Here is a 22,562-nt window from a genome sequence, read left to right as displayed (position 1 = left end):
GTGCTGGGAAGGGCAAGTGCTCTTAACCACTAAGCCATCTAAGCAGCCCATGTTTCTCATTTAAATTTTGAAATGATTTCACTCTAGTTCAGGCCGGTCTGGAATGACTAAGTTGGTGAGTGCTCGCCTGGTTTGTCTCCATGCACCATAAATGGGCATGCTGGTCCATGCTTTTAGTCCCAGTAGTCTGCAGACAGAGGTAGGGAATTAAAGTCAAGATCATTCTTGGGTACATAATGTAAGCTGTATAAGACCATGGCTCTAAAATGGTAAGGGTATGGAGAGGTGGCGTGGCCGTTAAAAGTATTTGCTGTTCTTCCAGAGGACCCAAGTTCATTCTTAGCACAGTCATAGACAAGCCCACAGCCAACTGTAACTCCAGCTCCAAGGATCTAATGCCTTCTTACAGCCTCCATTGGCACTTACACATGGCAGACACTTAGAGTGTTTTTCTTTGACTTATCTTTTTTTAAAATAACTGGGGAGGTGGCTTGTGTTTAAGAACACGATGCTCTTACAGAAGGCCTCCACATGGTGGCTCACAAACCACCTTTAATTCCAGTTCCAAGGTATCTGACAGCCTCTTCTGGCCTGGGGCATCTGGCGCACATTTGATGCAAATACATACCTGTAAGCAAAACACTTAAAATTCTTTTTTTTTTTTTTTTTGGTTCTTTTTTTCAGAGCTGGGGACCAAACCCAGGGCCTTGCGCTTCCTAGGTAAGCGCTCTACCACTGAGCTAAATCCCCAGCCCCAACACTTAAAATTCTAAAGTATATAGAATGCATATATGTGCAGTTGCTCGTGTGGAGACCAGAGAATAACTTGTAGGATTCCATCTCACCACCTTACTGGGAGTTGAATCTGGGACATCAGGCTTAGAGGCAATGCCTTGACACACTGAGCCACCTCACCAGCTAATTTCTAATGTTAACTTGACATAAACTAGGGTCACATGGAAAGAAGGAATCTTAAGAAAGTTTTTCCACACAATTGGCCTATAGGTAAGTGTCAGGTATTTTCTTGATTAGTGATTGATATGGGCAGGCCCAGCTCACTCTAGGTTTTGCATGGGTTAATAACAACAGTAGTCTGAGCAAGCCAGTAAGTAGTGTTCCTCCATGGCCTCTGCATCTGTTCCTTCCTCCAGACTCTTGGGTCCTACCCTGACTTCCCTCAGTGATGCAGTGTAACCTGAGAGTTGCACAATGAAATAAACCCTTTCCAACCCAGTTGCTTTTGCTCATGGTGTTCATCACAGCAAAACCCCAGGGTGACAGCAAAACAAAACTGAACACCTAGTCTTCAGCTGGACAGTGATGGTCCACGCCTTTCATCGCAGCACACAGGACAGAGGCAGGTAGATCTCTGAGTTCAAGGCCCACCCGCCTGGTCTACAGAGCAAGTTCCAGGACAGCTACAGGTCTTCAAAAACCAAAAGGAGGGATGGGTTGGGGAGGGGGAAGAAATTAGAAGTGCAAGGAGAGATCAGTCAGTCCTAAGACTGTTCTGAGCTCCAGGGCCCTGTGAGGCTGGCAGGCTTTCATCTGTGTGGGAAGATACACAGCTCTGGTACTAGTGACGAATGACCCAAGATTAGGGAAGGAGAAAGCACTCTGAAGCATAGATAGTCAACTGGGGGAAAACAATCTTCCCAGATCTGGAATGGTCTAACATTCTTGATGTAAGTGCACAGGAAAGAAGGTTGTAGCCATGAAGTAGCCGGTGCCTGTGGCCAGACTGGTTTCTTGTTAAATGCAAGCTTCACAGCAGAGGGCACTGCTGTATTCTCAAAGACAGCTAGCAGCCTCTACTCGGAATTGCCTTCAGAATGAATGCCACCTTGCTTGCCACTAAACCTTGAGCTCGGCTTCAAAAAGTAGAGAGTGAGGGCAGAGTGGACGATGGCACTGCCCCTCAGTTATACCCACACGGGGGCTGAGACCAAGCAGAAGTACCCAGTTGGCTTGAAGAAGAAAAGGAAAATGCTAGGACTTTATCTGTGAGAAATGGTACTTGTCTAAAAGGCAGCGTTTCCCCACAGTGTCTTGTCACTTGGTGGGCAGGGTAAAATTCAGCAAAGTGCTAAGTACTGAACATTACAGGCTAAGCAGGTGTTTGACGGGTGGGCTTCAGCTGTCTCCTAGGACTTACTTTGTGTGTGTGTAAGTATCTGATATAAGTGTGTATGCCATACACGCTCCTGGTGGAAGCCCAAATGAGTTATAGCCACAGTGTGAGTCCCAGGAACTGAACCTGGGTCCTTTGCAAGAGGAATCAGTACTCAACTTCTGAGCCATCTCTCTAGCCCAAGATTTCTTATCTCCCACTGTATTGGGCCTGGATTGTTTAATTCATAGAAATAGTTAACTATGTAGCTGCTTGCTACATATTTTCTAAACTCATTTACACACACACACACACACACACACACACACACACACACAATTTCACCACAACTGCCTAGCATTCACAAGACCGTGGGTTTGAGCACAGCTGTAATTCCAGTATTATGGGTGTGGAGACAGCATTGGAAGTTCAAGATTATCCTTGGCTACTTAGTGAATTCGTAGGTAACCTGGGCTACTTGAGACATCTCAGGAGCATGCACACACACTAAACAAAAAAGATCACCCAAGTACTAAATAGTAGTTACCCTTTGTGTTTTATTTATTTGTTTTCAGGTTTTTATGCAGTATTAGAATCTAAAAATCTTGTTCGCTGACTTTCATACATACTTATTATACATTGTGATTCCTTTCCCCTTACCCACCGCTTGTATCCCTCTCCTACTTCACGGATTTTGCTGTTATGGAATCTTCATCCAACGACAATGTGGCTTTGGGAGTGGGTAATGTATCAGGCATTTTAAGTTTGTATTAGATTTATAGGTGCTTGAGAACTCATAGGGGTTTAGGGCAAGGGCAGACACAAAAGCATAAGGCTGTGTAGGGATATAGCTCTCACTGGTAGGCTTAACTACCTGATATTTGTCAGGTAGTAAAGAATGGAAATCTTTTGGCCTAAAAATGGAGTAGTTATCAGTTTCAGCTCAGTACCTGGCTAATCTTATTAGGAACATAAAGTGGGAGGCATAAGATATTTCTCATTCAGTTCAGGCAAATATTACCCAGAGTACCACGAGGTGGACAAGGTGATACGTGCCTATAATCTCAGCACTTGGGAGGTAGGTGCAAGAGAATCTTTGCAAGTTTTGGCTAGCCTGGTCTGCATAGCCAGTTTCAGGTCAGCCAATGGCTACATTGAAAGTCCCTGTCTGGGAAAAAAGAAAGCAATTGCTTCAAACATGTATATATGGAATTGATGATTATTGGTGCCCCTAGTATTTAAATTTGACAGAATCCCTGCCCTTAAGGAACTGACAAGATCAGGCAGTGGCGTGCACACCTTTAATCCCAGCAGAAGCAGAGGCAGGTTGAGTTCAAGGCCAGCCTGGTCTACAGAGTGAGTTCCAGGATAGCTAGAGTTGCACATAGAAACCTGACTCAAACAAACAAACCCCCAAATTGACAAGGGGGCTGAACAGGATGGCTCAGCAGGTGAGCATTTGCTATGGAAGCCTGACCAGGATCACTAAGGAAGGAGAGAAAGCCTGAGTGTCATTGTGGTTTAAATAAGAATGACCCCCATAGGCCCATTTGTTTGGATATTTGGTCCTCAGTTGGTAGGATTGTATGGGAAGATTAGGAGGTGTGACCTTGTTGGAGGAGGTGTGTCACTGAGGGTAGACTTTGAAGCTTCTTTTCTTTTTTAAAATAATTTTTTATTTATTATATATAAGTACATTATATACTGTCTTCAGACACACCAGAAAAGGGCATCAGATCTCATTACAGATGGTTGTGAGTCAACATGTGGTTACTGGGATTTGAACTCAGGACCTCTGGAAGAGCAGTCAGTGCTTGACCACTGAGCCATCTCTCCAGCCCGACTTTGAGGCTTCAAAAGCCCACCGCATTCCCATTTAGCTCACTGTCTCCTGGTTGTTCTCTCAGTCACTGCTGCAGCACCATGCTTGCCTGCCTGCCCGCCTGCCTTCACGCTCCTCACCATGATGGTTGTGGACTTTAGCCCTTGAAACTGTGAGCCCCACCACCTCATTTTAAGCCCTTACAGAAGAGATACCTTGGTCATGGTGTCTCCATAGCAATAAAAAGGTAACAAAGTCAGTTGTCCCTCTTCCTCCACACATGTAATATGGTACCCTCTCACCCATGTCCACACACACAATAATAATAGGTAATAGAATTTAAAAGGAAAAGGTAAAGTCAGGTATAACCTGAGCACTTGGGAGGTGGAGATAGGAGAGAACTTAGAATTCAAGATCATCCTCAATCACAAATGGAGATGAAAGCCAGCCTGAGCTACTTGGGATCCTGTCTCAAAACCAAACCTAACTTAAAAAAAAAAAATCAGCAGGTCAGGTGGTGTGAGCTATCAAAGTTCATAGGATGACTACCTTCTGGTCTCGAGAGAATACAATTTGTTCAGTGCTCACTCTGACAAGGACATTTGCTGAATTGCAGGCCTAATGTGTACTTAACTCTCAAACATTTTATAATATATTGTCTGCGATTTTACACGTGAAGAAATGGACCACGGAAAATTGACATTGTCACCCTGCAAATGCTGGCGAGACCATTGAACACGGGCGATGCTATAATGTGTGCCCCTGACCATTCTCTACACTCTCATCCCGACTTAGAATTTAAAGTTCAACAGGGAGGGTAGATGACAGAAGACACTTTGTGGGGACAGAAGAGGAGAAAATCAACACTGTAAATGGAAAGCAGTAAGACGTAGGGACTTTGGACCTCGGAAAATTGACATTGTCACCCTGCAAATGCTGGCGAGACCATTGAACACGGGCGATGCTATAATGTGTGCCCCTGACCATTCTCTACACTCTCATCCCGACTTAGAATTTAAAGTTCAACAGGGAGGGTAGATGACAGAAGACACTTTGTGGGGACAGAAGAGGAGAAAATCAACACTGTAAATGGAAAGCAGTAAGACGTAGGGACTTTGGACCTCTGGGCGCCATCAGTAGATTATAAGGCCTCCCAAGGCCTTTGTGTCTTAATCACTTTGTACTAGCCAGAGCTGTGCATGTGGTCCGATATTGCATTGAATGCTGGCTGAGTAACATCTTAGAAATGACTGGCTCATTTATCCTTATGTACAAGTTTCCCAAAGGCTAGGCCATACTCAGCAGGTGTTGGCAGTCTGAGTTGTGGGGAGAGAGTGTGCCGGAGGGCTGTCAATATTGGCCTTAAAGTCGTGTTTAATTGCTTCTTCTAGCCTTGGTTACCGATCCTCATTAAAGCCCAGTGATGGTGAGCTCAGACAGAAATAATGCCTCAGTGCCTTCTTCGTTACCATCGAAGGCTGGGCACTAACATAGACAAGGCTGGCACTAAACTCATAGAGCTTTACCTGTCCCAGCCTGCTGACTGCTTGGATTAAATGTGTGTACCACCATCACAGACGGCCCCCAGATTCTTAGTTCGGTCTATGGGAACAGTATTGGAAAGATACTTTTGGTACTCTTCTGCAATGAACTGGACATAGCTTGGTTACTGGGGAACAGGTTACCCTTGGACTATCCACATCTTGGTGAGTTCCTGGCACACTTCTAGCATCCCAACCACCTGAAAATTGTTTCCTTTTGCTTTGTAAATTCTTTTTGAAGTTCCTTCAAGATTAAGTGAAATGTTGAGCCCTCAGCTGCCCAGCTGCACGTTTCTTGATGTCAGTGGAGGGAAGAAGGAGGCTTGGGTACTTAGGGATGGGGGTGGAGCAAACCGGCCCTGTACAATAGCTGGATAGCCAGATGTTCACTTTCACAGCTCTCCTGTAAACTGGCAGGGCAGATATAGATTAAAACGCAGCACAAACTCCATTTAAAGTGCATTACAGATCAGGAGCCAGCTCCCCGCTGGGCAGGAGAAGGGAGGGAAGGGCACAGAGGCCACTTCAATCCTCTCCTTATCTAGGGCCACATGTCTCTCTTCTAGCTTTGTGAAGGGTGATTTACACCCCTGGCTGGAATGACTCTTCTTTCTGGGCTGATTACATCTGCAAATGCCCCCCAGAGGCCACAGCAGGATGGCCATATTCAGACTAAGCAGTCAATAAATCTCGGGTTTAGATTCTACTTCACCATACCCTCCCTGCTGGCCCTCTGCCAGGCTGTGGAAGGTGGGGGTGCTGGCGGTGGAGGGTTAGGGGATGGACCCTCCTCTTGCACCATCCTTTGCTCTTGTCTTTCTTTCTCCACTCTGCTAATTTTTCCAAGTCAGTTTTTACTCTGGAAGCTGGTGGGAATCAGGCCCAGGCCGGATGATTTTCCATGTCCTCACAGGTGACAGGCTGCCACCTGGACATGGCAGTTTCTAACTAGTTTAATCCTGGTACAGTAACTTGCTCACAAACTCTCCTCATCTGACAGTGGTCAGGAAAAGTGGTGTCTTAAGGCACTCTCTTCAGTGACTAGAGGTGGGAGGAGGTAGGATTCGATGGGGCGGGGTGTGTTGGGGGCAGGGTCTCTAGTCCGGACTGCTTTAGCTTTGAACTTTCAGCAGCCCTAGCTCCTCCTCTGAGTATTGTGCTGGGCACTCACTCTACAAACTGCCACATCTTAGTTTTGGTCAGTACTTACTCTGTTTAGCTGGGATTGGGGGAAGAAGTTGCTAGAGTATTCGGAATACCTTTGGACTGCTCTCATAGGTCAAAGGGGCTTAATTCCAGAGTAGCGGAGTAGCATAATTTAGCAAAACTCCCAAGATCTGCCCTGGTTATGCTCCCTCAGTCATTTCACCAGTGTGGGGACCAGTTTTCAGAATCTTGATTTTAATAATCATAAAATCTTACCCTTAGAAATACTTAAGGACAAATGAGATAATAGATGTGCAAATTCACACACATACACACACAACCACACACAGACACAACCACACACATACAACTACACACACACACACAACCAAATGACACAATCACACACATACAACCACACACACATATAAGCATACACACATAAGAGCACACACCACACACACACACACACACACACACACACACACACATAACCACACATACACACTAGAAAACAAGATACTCTGGTGATAGTTCAAGGTTTTTTGGCTTGGTTTGGCTTTGGTTTGTTCACAGGTCTAGAACTCATTACGTAAGTCAGGCTAGGATCAGCTCACAGCAGTCTTCCTGATTTCACCTCCAGAGTACTGAGATTTCAGAAGTGAGCCACTACACCTGGTTGGTTCAAGTGTTGTTACAATATTTCATTTGTAGAGCTTATTGTTCCTGGATGGGCAGACGGGGTCAGAAAGAGGAGCTTTGTTTCTGACAGACACTTAGCAGCAGTACTGCCAGGGTTAATTGGCAGCTGACAGTAGGTAGGCAGACTCTAGTGTGCACACTGTTGACCCCAAGCGGCCCTAAAGTCTCATCCCACTCTGGGTCCCGGAGTAATAGCCGCCCGATGCTGCCGCGAGCGCTTCAGAGTTGGAGGGCGGTGCCCAGGACCCTAGTAGGAGACTAGTGGCGCCGCGAGGAGGGCGGGAGGCAGCGGTGGGAGGTGTCGGCCGAGGGAGCCCAGCTCGCCCGAGTCCGGTGTACCAAGGCAGGGGGCCGCGACGCCCAGCACAGGCAGAGCGCTGCCGGGTCCGCGGCGTCCAGACCCGCCATGGGGCTCTCCCGGAGCCCGCGACCGCCGCCGCTAGTGATCCTGCTACTGGTGCTGTCGCTGTGGCTACCCCTTGGAACAGGTAAGTGTCTCCCGTGCACTCGCTCGGCCAGAAACCCCTCGGGCTGTAGGGCAGGCAGGTGGTGAACACAGGCTGCTGCTGCTGAGAAAGCTACAGCTTTTGGTCGCGTTCCTCTGTCCCTGAGTCTCGGGAACTGAAGTAGGAAGCCCAGAGTGTTAGAAAGGGTCTGTTTTCCAAGACTATACAAGAGTGTGGACTCATGTAGGTAGAAAATTCTGGCCACCCAAGCGTCTCCTCGTCCCTGCTTCTACTTCTTCCCTCTTTTGAGGTGCATCTAAAGCAGTCATGGGACAACCTGCAACCAGGACACGACCGAGTCAGTACTCCGGGGAGGTGAGGAGAATCTGATCAGAGGCAGCCTCTGGCTCTTAAGTGGCCTTCAACTCTTCTATCCCGCTTAAGGGAAGCAGAAACTAGGTAGAGGTAAAGAAAGAATTTGCCACAGAATAGGCTTGGAAATTTCCTAACTTTGCTAATCTCACCACCTGGTTTTATTGTTGAGAAGTTTACTGCCAACCTGCTCTCTTCCTACACTGGGATGTGCTTTTTTAATTAATTTATTTGGAGACGGAGTTTCATTCAGTGGACCTATCCTGGAACTAGCTGTGTCTAAGAAGATGACCTTGGACGCCTGCTTTCTGCCTCCCAAGTGCTAGAATTACTGATGTGTGACGCCACACCCTCCTGGTTTATGCTGTGTGGGAATGGAACCAAAGGTGCTGTCGGGTTAACACACAACTGAGCTACAGCCCCAGTCTCACTGAGTACAGGGGTGGTTGTTGCTTGTTTACTTGTGGGGACTTCTCTCTTCTTTTCTTTCTTCCTTTGTTTCTTTCTTTATTCTTGTTGAAATCCATTTGTTTGATAATACTTTTTTAGAATTGAAAACAGATTCTTCTGTCACAATATACAAGCTGACCACAGTTTCCTCCCCTCTCAACTTCCCCCACCTTTTCTCTCCCCTGAATACACTCCCCCTCCATTTCCTTTCAGAAGAGAGCAGGCCTCCAAGAGAAAACAACCAAACATGACAAAGTATGATGCAATAAGGCCAGGCAAAAGCCTCATATTGAGGCCGAACAAGGCAACCCAACAGAGGAAAAGAGTCCCAAGAGCAGGCAAGAGTCAGAGACAGCCACTCCCACTGTCAGGGGTCCCACAGATTCAGTGTAAGGAGCTCCCATCAGGTCATATGGCTCCCCCAGCAAGGTGCCCAGTACAGTGCCTTCCCCAGAGCGTAAGTGATATACAGTACCAGTTTTTTTTTTGGCATTAAATAGTTCAGGACCTGATGTAGAACCATGTCTACCCCAAGGAAGAGAAGCCTAAAGACCATAATAATCCATGGAAAGACTCTCAAGACTTTAGGAATGAGGAAGGGCACTCAGAGCTGCATTGTGGGTCTCCTGCCAGAGGCCTAGTGGGAAAACAAAGCAAAAACAAACACCCTAGCCTGTATGGAAGGAATCCCAAGTGAGAGAGTGAGGAGCACATGAGCCGTAACTCCAGCCCTCTCCAGGCTAGCCTGGGCTACATTCACAGCAACACCCTGTCGACAAAAAAAAAGTTCAGGGGGTAGGGAAGGGTAGCATATGTATGTGTCTGGGGAGATGGCTTCAATAGGCAGTTTTTCCTGTGCAAGCATGAAGCCCTGAGTTCTCAGCATCCAGCACCTACGTTAGAGCTTGGAGCAGCAGCTCACATGTAACACCAGCAGTGTGTGTGTGTGTGTGTGTGTGTGTGTGTGTGTGTGTGTGTGTGTAGGTGGAGACAGGGGCTTGCTGGACAGCCAGGCTAGCCAAAGGGGTGAGCTACAGGTATGGTCAGAGAACCTGTCTCAAAAACTAAAACTGGGGGGCTGGGGATTTAGCTCAGTGGTAGAGCGCTTGCCTACCAAGCTCAAGGCCCTGGATTCGGTCCTCAGCTCCGGAAAAAAAACCCCAAAAAAACAAAAAAAACCTTGAAACTGGGGAATCATAAGAGAAAGGCACCTAACATTGATTGTGGCCTCCACAGGCACTTCATGCACAAAAACATCCATGGGCACCCAGTCACACATTCATACATGCACATGTAACATGTACATACAACATTCACACGAGAACTAGATGAGAAAGGATAAAAGGGAAAGACTGGTCTGTACAGCCTGCCTCCATCAGTGAATGTGGGCAGCAAGGACTCATTAATCGGACCTGGCTGCCACCAGGAGACTCCACTACTCATAACATGTGGCTGCGTGTTGGGGTCAGAGACAAACGTTAAGTATCTTCCTCATTGACTGCTGAAGTAGACTGACTGGCAGGTTCACCCCACAGTCATGTGTAATAAGTCTTGCTCACGTGGTCTTCCCAGGGCCTGAGGATGGAGCTGAGGTGGAATTGTAATCACTTTATATCATTTATGAGGCCCTAGAGCTTAATCCCCAGCATCTCTCTCTCTCTCTCTCTCTCTCTCTTTCTCTCTTTCTCTCTCTCTCTCTCTCTCTCACACACACACACACACACACACACACACACACACACACACACACACACACGGATACAAATACACATGCCGGGCTGGAGAGATGGCTCAGTGGTTAAGAGCACTGACTGCTCTTCCAGAGGTCCTGAGTTCAATTCCCAGCAACCACATGGTGACTCACAACCATCTGTAATGGGATCTGATGCTCTCTACCTGTGTGTCTGAAGACAGCTACAGTGTACTCATATATATATAAAGTAAATTAAAACAAACAAACCAATTCACATGCCGCACGCCACACACCACTACCATCCAGTAGCTGCCAGGTGCTGTTTATGAGCGAAGACCAATAGGGAATGCAAAGTTCACCCTAAGCCAGACATAAAGGTTCTGACACTGAGCTAGGCTTGACTGGCTACATCCCTCCATGTTTGCTCCTCTTCTTGACTCATTCATCCATAAATGGGTATCCATGCAAGGAACCACACTGGAGAGGAACCAATGAGGCTCTTGTTCAAAGCAGAGGCTGACAATTAATCCCTCTTCAATGAATCCAGTTAGGACCAGTTAGAAAAGGCACAGCATGCTTAAATGGGGCTGCCATCGCTTAATTCTGGATGTGAGATTATAGGCATGGAGCCTGAGTGTACTCACTCTTTCAGGAGAAACTGGGACACTGTAGTATAGAACTATGAAGTCATCTGGCTTCTTAAAGTTTTCTTCTTGGAATAGCGTCTCACTATGTAACCATAGCTGGCCTAGAACTCTCAGAGAACACGTGCCTCTGGAGCCTGAGTCCTGAGAAAGGGTATGTACCACCATGCTATGCAGCATCATACAGTGTTGTTGTTGGAGACAGGGTTTCCATACCCAGCCCTGCTGTCCAGGAACTCACTGTGTAGACTAGGTGGCTGGCCTCGAACACAAAACTCCACCTGTCCTTGCCTCCCGAGTGCTGGGATTAAAGGCATGCACCACCATGCCTGCCCTATCTGACTTTTAAATTGCCACTAATTACATCTCTAAATGACTTTTTTTTTTTAGGTGAAAGTAGGTAAAGAGTGAGGAAATGGTGTGGTTGCACACATTGGTGATCTCAGTACTCATCAGTCTGGCTTGGCTGCCTCCGGGAGACTCCATTACTCCTAACATGAGGCTACATGTTAGGGTCAGAGATAAACATTAAACAGTACAGTGAATGACAGGTCTATTTGACAAGATCAGCCTGGTTGACAGTGAGTTCTAGAGCAGCTGGGCTATACAGTAAGTTCCAACCAGTCTTGACTACCTAAGAAGACCCTGTCTCAAAAATAAATGAATAGGTTGGGCAGTGGTGGCACACACCTTTAATCCCCACACTTGGGAGGTAGAGGCAGGCAGATCTCTGTGAGTTCAAGGCCAACCTGGTCTACAAAGTGAGTTCCAGGACAGCCAAGGCTCTACAGAGAAACCCTGTCTTGAAAAACCACAAATAAATAATATTAAAAGTAATATTTAAAAGGAAAGGAAAGAATCTGTGGTAGCACTTGCCTGGCATAGGTGAGACCCTGGGTTCAATTTCTAATCGTCAGCATAGAACAGATAAATAAGAAAGAAAAAAAGAACAAGGTTTACGGCTCAGTATTGGAGCCTGTCCTAACCTGAGAAGGCCCTAGATCCAGTTTCCCAGCACCAGCCAAGAAGAGAGAACATATGTGTCAACTAAGACAAACATCTGTGCCTTGTATACATTTATGACCTTGCCAGGAATTAAAGCCCAGGTTTCACAATCCAGGAAGCAACCTCTGCTTTTCCCCCTCGAAATGTAAAATGTCTTCCAAGTTCTTTGGGACCTGAAGCTGGTAAATCCAGGGCTCAGGAAGCGTCCTGAGGGAGCTTTTTGTTGTTGTCATTGTTCGTTTTTTGTTTTTTGGAATGGGTTAGGACTCCACATTTGGTTCTGTTAAGTGTTTATTTAGTTCCGTGATTGAAATGAGACTAAAACCTAGATTTCTTTCAATCAGTCACTAACCCATATTTATTTGTAATAAGTATCTCTTTAAACTTTCTAAAATTCTCAGCTTGCATCCCCCTTTTGGTAAAGATTTCTTTTCTTCCCTCCTCCTCCTCCTCCTCCTCCTCTTCTTTCTCCTCCTCTTCCTCCTCCTCTTCCTCTTCCTCTTCTTCTTCCTCCTCCCCCTCCTCCTCTATATCCCTGGCTGTCCTGGAACTCACTGTGTAGACCAAGCTAACCTCAAACTCACTGAGATCTCCTGTCTCTACCTCCCAAGTGCTGGGGTTAAAGGTGAACACTAATGTGTCTAGCAAGCTTTTTCATTCTTGTTCAACATCCTTGGTCATTAGGAAAGTGCACCACACATCTTTACACACACACACACACACACACACACACACACACACACACACACTGCACATATATACATAAAGACAAACATATGCACAAAATAAATAGGAAGGTAAAAGGTAAATCTGGGGGCTGGCAGGGTAGCTAAGTGGGTAAAGGCCCTTATCATCCAGCTTGAGGACTGAGATTAGTTCCTGGGACCTACATGGTAGAAAGAAAGACCCAAACCCTGTAAATTGCCCTCTGACCTTCACACATGTGCTATGGCACACATGCCCTTCATAAATATAATTAAAAAAGTCTTAAAGGAAGGTACATTTTATGTTGTATGAAATGCAGATATCTGATATGCAATAAAAGGTTTTTAATAAAAAGTTTTCTAAGGGGTTGGGGATTTGGCTCAGTGGTAGAGTGCTTGCCTAGCAAGTGCAAGGCCCTGGGTTCGATCCCCAGCTCCGAAAAAAAGGAAAAGAAAAAAAAAGTTTTCTAGTTTACCAAAGGGGTTCACTCAAAAAGATATACAGAAGGTATGAGGGAGTGGATTTGGAAGATACAGCTGGGGAAGCCTATGTGGAGACCTGGTCAAGGAAAATGACAGGGAGGTTTCAGATAGCTTGTTGAACTTATGATTCAACACTGGGTGGGAAGAAGTAACAAAGACTGCTAAAATTTTCACTTAAGTTTTCAAAAGTGTCCTGGAGTCAGGACATGTAACTTTTACATTAGTTTATGTATAGGACAGATTTGCCGCATGTGTGTCTGTGCCCCACATGCCTGTCTGGTGCTGGAGGGGGCTAGAAAGGAGTGTTGGATCCCTTAGGACTGGAGTTACACATGGCCGTAAGCCACCTTGTGGGTGCTGGGAATTGAACCCAGGTCCTCTGAAAGAGCACCCAGCACTCTAAACTACTAAGCCGTCTCTCTAGCCACAAATTGTGACTTTAAACCAGTGGTTCTCAATCTTCCTAATAAATCAACCCTTTAATGCAGTTCCTCATATTGGGGTGACCCCCAACCATAAAATTATTTCATTGCTAAGTCATGACTGTGATTTTGCTACTGTTATGAATTGTGATGTAAATATTTGATATGCAGGATCTCTGATACGCAACCCCTGTAAAAGGGTCTTTTGACTCCAAAGAGGTTTCCACCCACAGGTTGAGAACCAATGCTTTAAACAGCCATCAGGAAATGATGTGCCCTGATGCATAGTGGGTACACTAAGTCCTAGAAGCAAGAGCTTCTTCCAGGACTGGACTGCAATTGATCTTGGTATTTCTGAGCAAATCTCCCCCCACGCACATTGTTTGATCTAATCGTGGGTGTGAGGACGCAGGTTACAGCACAACCGTTGAGGGTTGGTTTTCTCTCTCCTCCATGTAGGTCCTAGGGATTGAATTTAGCTCATCAGGCTTAGTGGCTAACACCTTTACTCACTCAGCTATCTCGCCTGCCTACCTTAAGGTGTTCCAAACAGAAGACTCAAAGCCGTTGCTAACTTTCGTTCAGAACTCCCATAACACTCTCAACCCTGGCTACAACGGAAGCCCTGCCGGTGGTATGGCTCACCCCGGGACCTTCTCCCAAGCCAGGAAGGATCATTAAGTTTACTTCCAAATACCTGGCCTCCTCTGTCCTTAGAGACTGAGCAACCTCTTCCCTTCCTCATCTCTTCTTGGGCCTTGTCTGCTTCATGTATATCATGATGTCTGCAGATTGTTCAGTACACATACACACACACACACACACACACACACACACACACACACACATGCATATATATATATACACACACATATATATATATATGTATATATATGTGTGTGTATATATATAGCAACTCAGGATGTATATATATATATCATTTTTATGTATATAAATGTTTTGGTTGCATGTACATCTGTCCACTACATGTGCCCAGTACCCTTGGTAGTCAGAAGAGGGTGATGGATCCCCAGAAACTGAAGTTACGAGCCCATCGTTTAGGTGCTGGGGGTTGAACCTGGGTCTTCCGGAAGAAGCAGCCGGTGCTCTTAGCTTCAGCACCCTCCCCCTTATTCGTAAAGGGCTTTTGTGGTACCCTAAGGTTTCATCGGAAATCTCCCCTGCCCAACTTCGTGACTTAGGATTCTCAGGCAGACTTTGTGGACTCACTTGATTTCTGCCCTTGCAGGAAACTCCCTTCCCACAGAGAACAGGCTTGTGAACAGCTGTACCCAGGCCAGAAAAAAATGCGAGGCTAATCCCGCTTGCAAGGCTGCCTACCAGCACCTGGACTCCTGCACCCCCAGTCTCAGCAGTCCACTGCCCTCAGGGGAGTCTGCCACATCTGCAGCGTGCCTTGAAGCAGCACAGCAACTCAGGAACAGCTCTCTCATAGACTGCAGGTGCCACCGGCGCATGAAGCACCAAGCTACCTGTCTGGACATTTATTGGACCGTTCACCCTGTCCGAAGCCTTGGTAAGGCCACTGTTCCACAGTGAGCTAAGCAGGGAGGGTGGGTTTGGGGAAGTCATTTCTGGATGGTGTATGTAGAACAGGCCATGTGGTTAATATTTCGTGGGGATAAATGAGTTCTGCATGTGGCATCAGTGAGAGATGGAGGGAAAATTTGGCATTGTCCTCTTGCTCCTGAACACTTTGCCCTCTACTATACCTATTTCTACCCTTCTTTTACAAATATTTTCAGCTGGGCACAGTGGTACATGCCTTCAATCCTGTCAGTCGGGATGCAGAGGCAGACAAGTCTCTGAGTTCAAGGCCAGCCTGGTCCACAGTCAGGGCTATGTGGGGAAACCCTGTCTCAGAAATTTATCTATTTATTCATGTGTGCAGATGTGTTTTTATGTGCATGCCAGGGTGAGCATGTGGAGGTTGGAAGACAGTTTTGTGGAATTGGTTCTCTTCCTCTACCTTGTGGGTTCTGTGAATCAGACGCAGGCTGTCCGGCTTGCTGGTGAGTGCTCTCACCTGCTGAGCCATGATGCTGGCTCCGCTTTTCTTACCTGTGTCGTGTCTTTGTCTTCTAAACCAGGGAGAGGCCTGGCCTGAGGAGTTCCTGAATAGGATACTGAGAGAAAACGAGGAAAGAGGTTAACTCATAATAGGTTCAGAAAACCAGAATCGACTGGTTCAGAGAGAGCAGGAAGTAGTCATTACAGTCTAACAGAAAGACTATCACTAACCAGTCAGGAGACAGGCAGAGGGGAGGGAGGCACATGGAGCAAACCGAAGATTCACGTCTGTCTCCTTTCATAGGCCCCTGTCTCTACTGGTCAGCTTTGTAATTTTTTTTTTTTCCGGAGCTGGGGACCGAACCCAGGGCCTTGCGCTTCCTAGGCAAGCGCTCTACCACTGAGCTAAATCCCCAACCCCCAGCTTTGTAATTAAAAACTAATTAATTAATCAACTTTTGGTTTTTCAGGACAGGGTTCCTTTGGATAGTCCTGGCTGTCTTAGAACTCACTCTGTAGACCAGGCTGGCCTCGAACTTAGAGATCCACCTGCCTCTGCCTCCCTAGTGCTAGGATTAAAGGCAGTGCCACCACTGCTTGGTTTACTAGTCAGCTTTTAATGGACTATGTTGTGATAACAAAAAAGATTGCCATTGTCACGATTTGACTAAACACACCCCACTGATGAGCACGGATAGGCTTGTAATCCCAGCGTCAGAGACTGGGGAAGGCGGATTCCCCACACATTTGAGGATAGCCTATGCCAGTGAGACCCTGTCTCAAACAACAAAATAAAAACTCCAATCAAAAGAACTGAAAAGGGCTCAGGAAACCACAGGAACATGAAGACCTAAGTTTGGTCTCAGAGCCCACATTTAAAAAAAACAAACAAACAGGCAAATGATATTTGTAATTCAATAGACAGGCCCCTGGGGTGTGTTGGCCAGATGGCTGAAAGTGCTTGATGGGCCCCAGGCGGCTTGATGTCTTGTCTCCAAAAAAAGGGTGGGGATGCGGAGTTGGCTCAGCAGTTAAGAGCAGTGACTGCTTTTTTGGAGGACCTGGGTTCAATTCCTAGTACTCGGGAGGAAACTCAGGACTGTAACTCCAGCTCTGGGGATCCGACACCATGTCTGGCACCTGGACAATTATGTTTTTGCCCAAGGGTCAAGCTCAGACTGGTCTCAGACCTGTGGTCCTCCTGCCCTCAACCTTTGAGTGCTGAGAGCTCATGGAAATTTCTTGGCTGGGTCTGCATCGGGCTTCTCTTGATCTAGAAACCCACAAATCGAAAAGGCAAGTCACCTGCCTTCCATGCCCATGGTAAGGAACAGAATTGAGACACAAGTAACTTTTGAAGAAAGGGATAGAAGGCACCAGCACACGCGACTCACAGCCTCTTTCCTGGATGAGGAGTTGCTCCCTTCGCTCGCAGTGGAGTTGCCCGCTCCATTGTTCTCTAGGGCTCTTGGCCCAGCCCTCTGCCAGGTTCTTGCTTTTCTATTATTCTCTTTGGCCATGGTTAAAATGGACACTAGAGACTGCAGCCTCCTTGGGGACTGAGCAGTATTCTCGGCCTGCTTCCTCCCTGAAGGATGTTGGGGATTTTGTCTCACAGTCTCTTTTAATATGGGTTGGTAGCTCTTGGCTGAACAACACATAATTGCTTTTTATATTTTTGATTTCTGCCATCTCATGAGCCCAGTAGCCTTTCCCACAATTTAAAATATGTATCTCCTTCTGGACCTAAGTAAAAGTTCCTTGCCTTAGCCGTGTGGTGGTGTGATGGCATATGCCTTTAATCCTAGCGCTATGGAGACAACTGCAACTCCGTGAGTTCAAGGCCAACCTGGTCTACAGTATGAGTTCCAGGACAGCCAATGCTACACAGAGAAATACTCTCTCTCAAAAACAAGAAACAAAACAAAAACAAAAAACAAAAATGTCTCCTGCCCTTGTCAGACCTCCATGGGAGAATCATTGCTCTAAGCTCTTTATTTATTTATTTTTTGGTTATATTTGTCCAACTGGCAGGATTTACTGCTTCCCCTTCCACTTGAGATCCCAGTGAGTGGCAGGGTACCCATAAGGTTTGACTTGTTCTTCCCTGTTGGGTTATCACCAACCTTATAACTCTGAACCCTTCCCAGCCTTATATTCATCCTATGGCTGAATCGGAGAGAAACTGGCATCTCTTAATCCTGTAGGTGTGTATGTGTATGTTTGGAGGCCAGTGATCATGTGTGTGTGAGTGTGTGTGTGTATGTGTGTGTATATGGTATATGGTGTATGATGTGTATGTATGTATATGTGATGTTTATGAGTGTGTATATGCATGTGTGTATATATATATATGGTGTGTGTATGTGTATATTTGGAGGCCAGCAATCATGTGTCTGTATGTGTGATATGTATATATGATGGTATGAGTGTATGTATGAGTGTGTTTATGAATGTGTGTACATATATGGTGGGGCGCATGTTTGGAGGCCAACAGTTGTGTGCATGTGTGACTGTATGTATGTGAGTGTGAGTGTAGGTGAGTATGTGTGAGTGTATGTGTTGGTATGTGTATGTGTATGTGTGTGTGACTGTATGTATGTGAGTGTGTGTATGTATGTGTGTGTATATATGGTGTGAGTGTTTGGAGGCTAGCATTTGTGCATGTGTGTGTGAGTATATGTATGTGAGTGTGTGTGCACTGTGTGTTTGGAGGCCATTGGGCCAGTGGTGATGTCAGATTATCTTCCCCTATCTCTCTCTACTTTATGTTTTGAGAGAAGGGTCTCTTCCTAAATCTGAATGATGTGGCTAGACACACCCCACTGATCTGCCTATCTCTATACTGCAGCCCTGCCACGGCTCCCATGCCCAGCTTTTAATGTGCTGCTGGTAATCGGAGCTCAGATTCTCACGCCTGCACTGTGAGCACTTTTAATTGACCAAGGTTCGATTATTATTGTTCTTGTTATTGGAGATGAGATTGCACTATGTTGCCCAGGCCTGGGCTTAAGCAATTCTTTTGCTTTAGCCAAGTGGCTCGTTCTCTACCTTTAGACCAAACTGGACAATTCTTTTCTGAGCCTCTATTAGTCTTGTAAGACTTGCCAGTCACAGCCAATAACAACCAATACACAACAATAAACTTCTTTGTCTCAGCTTCTTCCCCAAAAGTACAAGCGCATACATAGTCTTCCTCCTGTATCATTTTCCCAGTCACTGCAGGTAACAATGTTACCAAGAGCTTTGCCTTTGTATGGGGACTGTTGTCCTTCAGCCTAAGTAACAGCCTCTTTACCTCCCACTGCCCAATCACAAAGCAAAGCCATACCCTTTTTAAATGTTACTACCTAGAAATCTCTTTCTAGATACTAAGTACATTCAATTTCATTTTCTCCCCCTAGTTGAAATTTTTCCCCCTTTTCTGGATCTAGGGATTTAACCCAGGGCCTTGCCCTTGTTATGGGAGCATTGAGACCTCAGTCCTCCCACAGCACTCCCCAGACTACCAGCTTTTGAAAAGGAAAATGTATTTCTTGCTCACCTGTCACATCTGATGCCAGCTTTCCAACCACTGACTTTGTTCTACCTTTGGTCCTCATGGAGGATCTAGACTGGTAGAGAGAAAAGAGGAGCACCAGAGACATGAAATGGTTCTTAAAACTTATGCTCCTGGGGCTGGAGAGATGGCTCAGAGGTTAAGAGCACTGTCTGCTCTTCCAGAGGTCCTGAGTTCAATTCCCAGCAACCACATGGTGGCTCACAACCATCTATAATCAGGTCTGGTGCCCTCTTCTGGCCTGCAGGCATACATGCAGGGCAGAAAGCCGTATGATGTATACATAATAAATAAATAAATAAATAAAGTTAAAAAAAAAAAAACTTATGCTCCTGTGTGATTGACATCATTCTTGCCTAAACTCCATTGGCCAAAGTAAGAGACATGGCCAAGTCTGACACCAGTGGACTGAGTATATCGTCTCACAGGTGACTTGGAAGTTGTGGTGTTTGAATGTGCTTGGCCCATGGGAAGGGCTACTATTAGGAGGTGTGGCCTCCTTGGAGGAAGTGAATCACCATGGGGGTGGGCTTTAGGGCCTACAACTTAAGCTCCGTCCAGGGTGGGAAAAGTCAGTCTTTTCAGAGCTGTAGTTGGATCAAGATGCAGAACTCTCAGCTCCGTCTCCAGCACCATGCCCGTCTGGACACTGCCATGCTCCTGCCATGATGATAATGGACTGAACTTCTGAAGCTGTAAGCCAGCCCCAACTAAATGTTGTCCCAGTATAAGAGTTGCCTTGGTCGGGGTTGGGGATTTAGCTCAGTGGTAGAGCGCTTGCCTAGCAAGCGCAAGGCCCTGGGTTCGGTCCCCAGCTCCGAAAAAAAAAAAAAAAAAAAAAAAAAAAAAGAGTTGCCTTGGTCATGGTGTCTGTTCACAGCAGTAAAACTCTAAGACAGTAGTACCATGGCAACAGGTGGGAGGTGTAATACTCCCATAGGCTTGGGTGAGAGGGCAGTCACTGGAAGTGACATCACCATCATTCCTACTTCCTGCTTTCCATTCCTCACCCCAATCACTTCTCTTTTTGATCTTTTGTTGAGACGTTTCTGGGTTCTTCAACCTCCTGCTTGCCTTTTAGGAGCTCCCAGGTCTTCCTGTCTTAAAGCCCATCCTCTTCAGTTTATGTGACATCACCCATGTTCCTCCAGTCCTCAAGATGCGCATTTACAAAGGCCTCGTGGGTGACACCCAGCAAGCCCACATCTTTTTTCCAGTCTGATTGATTTAGATTTATTATTATTTATTTGACTTATTAATTAGAATTAATGTATTAATTAGCATTTATTGAGCACTGGCCATGCTTATAACCTAATTATATCCCCGGTAGGAGCCTAGAGTCCCAAGGGGTGACTGGGAGAAATGTGTTAGCCATAAGGTCACTGTGGCTTTTCTTCCTCTGGTTTTTCTACTTTTGGTCCAACTCAGTCCCTGGCCTCACTCACTTCCATTTTTGTGCTATATCACGTGTCTCCATGGCAGTTGTTAGGTCTAGAACATAATCCGTTCTGCCTCCTCTCTAATGGTAAGAGAGAGCATCTCCTTGCCTGATTGTGTGCCCACAGGCAACGTGTATACTTAGGAGCACTCATTCTGAATGGGTGTAGATTTTTTATAGCCCACCTATAGTCCCACCCCTTTTCTTTGAGACAGAGTCTTGCTCTTAAGCTCTTGTGGGCATGCAATGTAGTATATAAACCAGGCTGGCCTCTCATTCATAGATGTGCTGATCTTGTCCCAGAGCACTATGGTGAAAGGCATGCAGTACCAAGCCTAGCCCAGTTCTCCTTGTTAAGCTGTGAATCAAAGCAAGTCACTTAACCCCCCATCCTGTTTCTTCTTACCAACTCAAAGTCTTATAGGAGAGATGAAATGACGTGCGTGTGTGCCTGTGTGCATGTGTGTGTGCATATGTGTGCAGATGTGCCTGTGTGCATGTGTGTGTGTGCCTGTGTGCATATATGTGTGTGTCTGTGTGCATGTGTGTGTGCCTGTGTGTATATATGTGTGTGTCTGTGTGCATGTGTGTGTGCCTGTGTGTGTGTGTGCCTGTGTGTATGTGTATGTATGTGCATATGTGTGTGTGCATGTGCGTGTGGACTTTAGATTCCCATCTCTACATGGTGTGCAGCTGTAGGTAAGGAGAACCTGTATCTTTTCTTTTGCTGTACAATGTGTTAAAGTCTGACTCAGCAGGTTCAGGTCCCCTGCTCCCCTTCCAAGGTCCTTGTCCTTGGCATTCACACACCCCCCTATCCTCTCTAGGTGACTACGAGTTGGACGTCTCACCCTATGAAGACACAGTGACCAGCAAACCCTGGAAAATGAATCTCAGCAAGCTGAGCATGCTCAAACCAGGTGCGGAGGACTAGCCGAGGCTGGGGGAAGGGAGGCTGGGCTGGGCTCTGAAGGAAGGGCTCTGAGGGAAGGGCGCGGGGTGGGAGCACTGCCAAGGACTAGCCTTGGCTTAGAGAAGGGGCTTCTGAGAAAGGGGGGATTTGGGAGCAGTGAAAACAAAGGACTCACAGTTGAATTGTGGGTCCAAGCTGGCAGACTAGGTTCTGCCTGAGACAGCTTTCCAGCCTGCTTTCTCTCTGTGTTCTGCTCTCTCTGGAGATCTCCAGACAGCTCTCTCACTCTATTTTCTGCTCAGGACAGTTCTGAGCAGTTCTCTCTTGCTATTCTAAACATTTCTCTGGACAGCTCATCTCTTGCAGATCATAAGCCCAGTCCTTTATTTTACATATCGATCCAGACACTGACTCCAGGTTCCCTTTGGATTATCCTGTGGATCAGCAACTCAAGGCCCAGCCCTTTGATTCTCAGTAGACAGCAAGCACATTTAAACACTGCACAGAAATTACTGTCTCTACCAAGCCTAGGTCTAACCTTGCTCTGTCCCAGGCTAACCCTGCACTCAGGAATCTGCCTGCCCTTGTAAGCAAAAGCAAAAACCTTAGCTGGGGTCTCCTGCGTGTGATCACTGGTCTCTAAATCGCCGTTGCCTTCCTTCACTTCTTTCTGACGTGTGGGCTCACAGTGCAGATTCGTGAAGCTCCTCATAGTTCACATTGTACCCTTATTTTTGCATAGTTGAGAAATTCTATACTCTTGAGCTTGTGTTTTTAGAGTTTAAGGGCTGTCTAGATGGTACCAGTGGTTACCATTTTGCTGAGACATTAGCCGCATCTTCGCCTCCCAGACTCCTGCTGTTTCTGACCATCATGGAGTTATTAACAAGGAGGACATTCCTAGGGGCTGGGGATTTAGCTCAGTGGTAGAGCGCTTGCCTAGAAAGCACAAGGCCCTGGGTTCGGTCCTCAGCTCAAAAAAAAAAAAAAAAAAAAAAAGAGGACATTCCTTAAAGAAGAAATGTAAAAATATGTATATTATTATACAAACAAGCCTTCTTCCTACAGAAACCATCATGGA

At 46.2% G+C, this 22,562-nt stretch overlaps 1 protein-coding gene across 1 annotated transcript in view; it reads left to right on the top strand.

The window, feature by feature from the left end:
* The first annotated feature begins 7,671 nt into the window (after positions 1 to 7,671).
* Positions 7,672 to 22,562, top strand: part of Gfra3 (GDNF family receptor alpha 3) — a 28,274-nt gene continuing 13,383 nt past the window's right edge. Inside the window, exons 1-3 of the mRNA NM_053398.1 lie at positions 7,672 to 7,809; positions 14,790 to 15,077; positions 21,396 to 21,488. Coding sequence (NP_445850.1) covers positions 7,728 to 7,809; positions 14,790 to 15,077; positions 21,396 to 21,488 — 463 coding nt within the window. The 5' untranslated portion in view covers positions 7,672 to 7,727. The remainder of the gene's footprint in view (positions 7,810 to 14,789; positions 15,078 to 21,395; positions 21,489 to 22,562) is intronic.

This window comes from Rattus norvegicus, chromosome 18, assembly GCF_036323735.1.
Source record: "Rattus norvegicus strain BN/NHsdMcwi chromosome 18, GRCr8, whole genome shotgun sequence".
NCBI classification, from domain to species: domain Eukaryota; kingdom Metazoa; phylum Chordata; class Mammalia; order Rodentia; family Muridae; genus Rattus; species Rattus norvegicus.
This window is presented reverse-complemented; position numbering and strand designations above follow the sequence as displayed.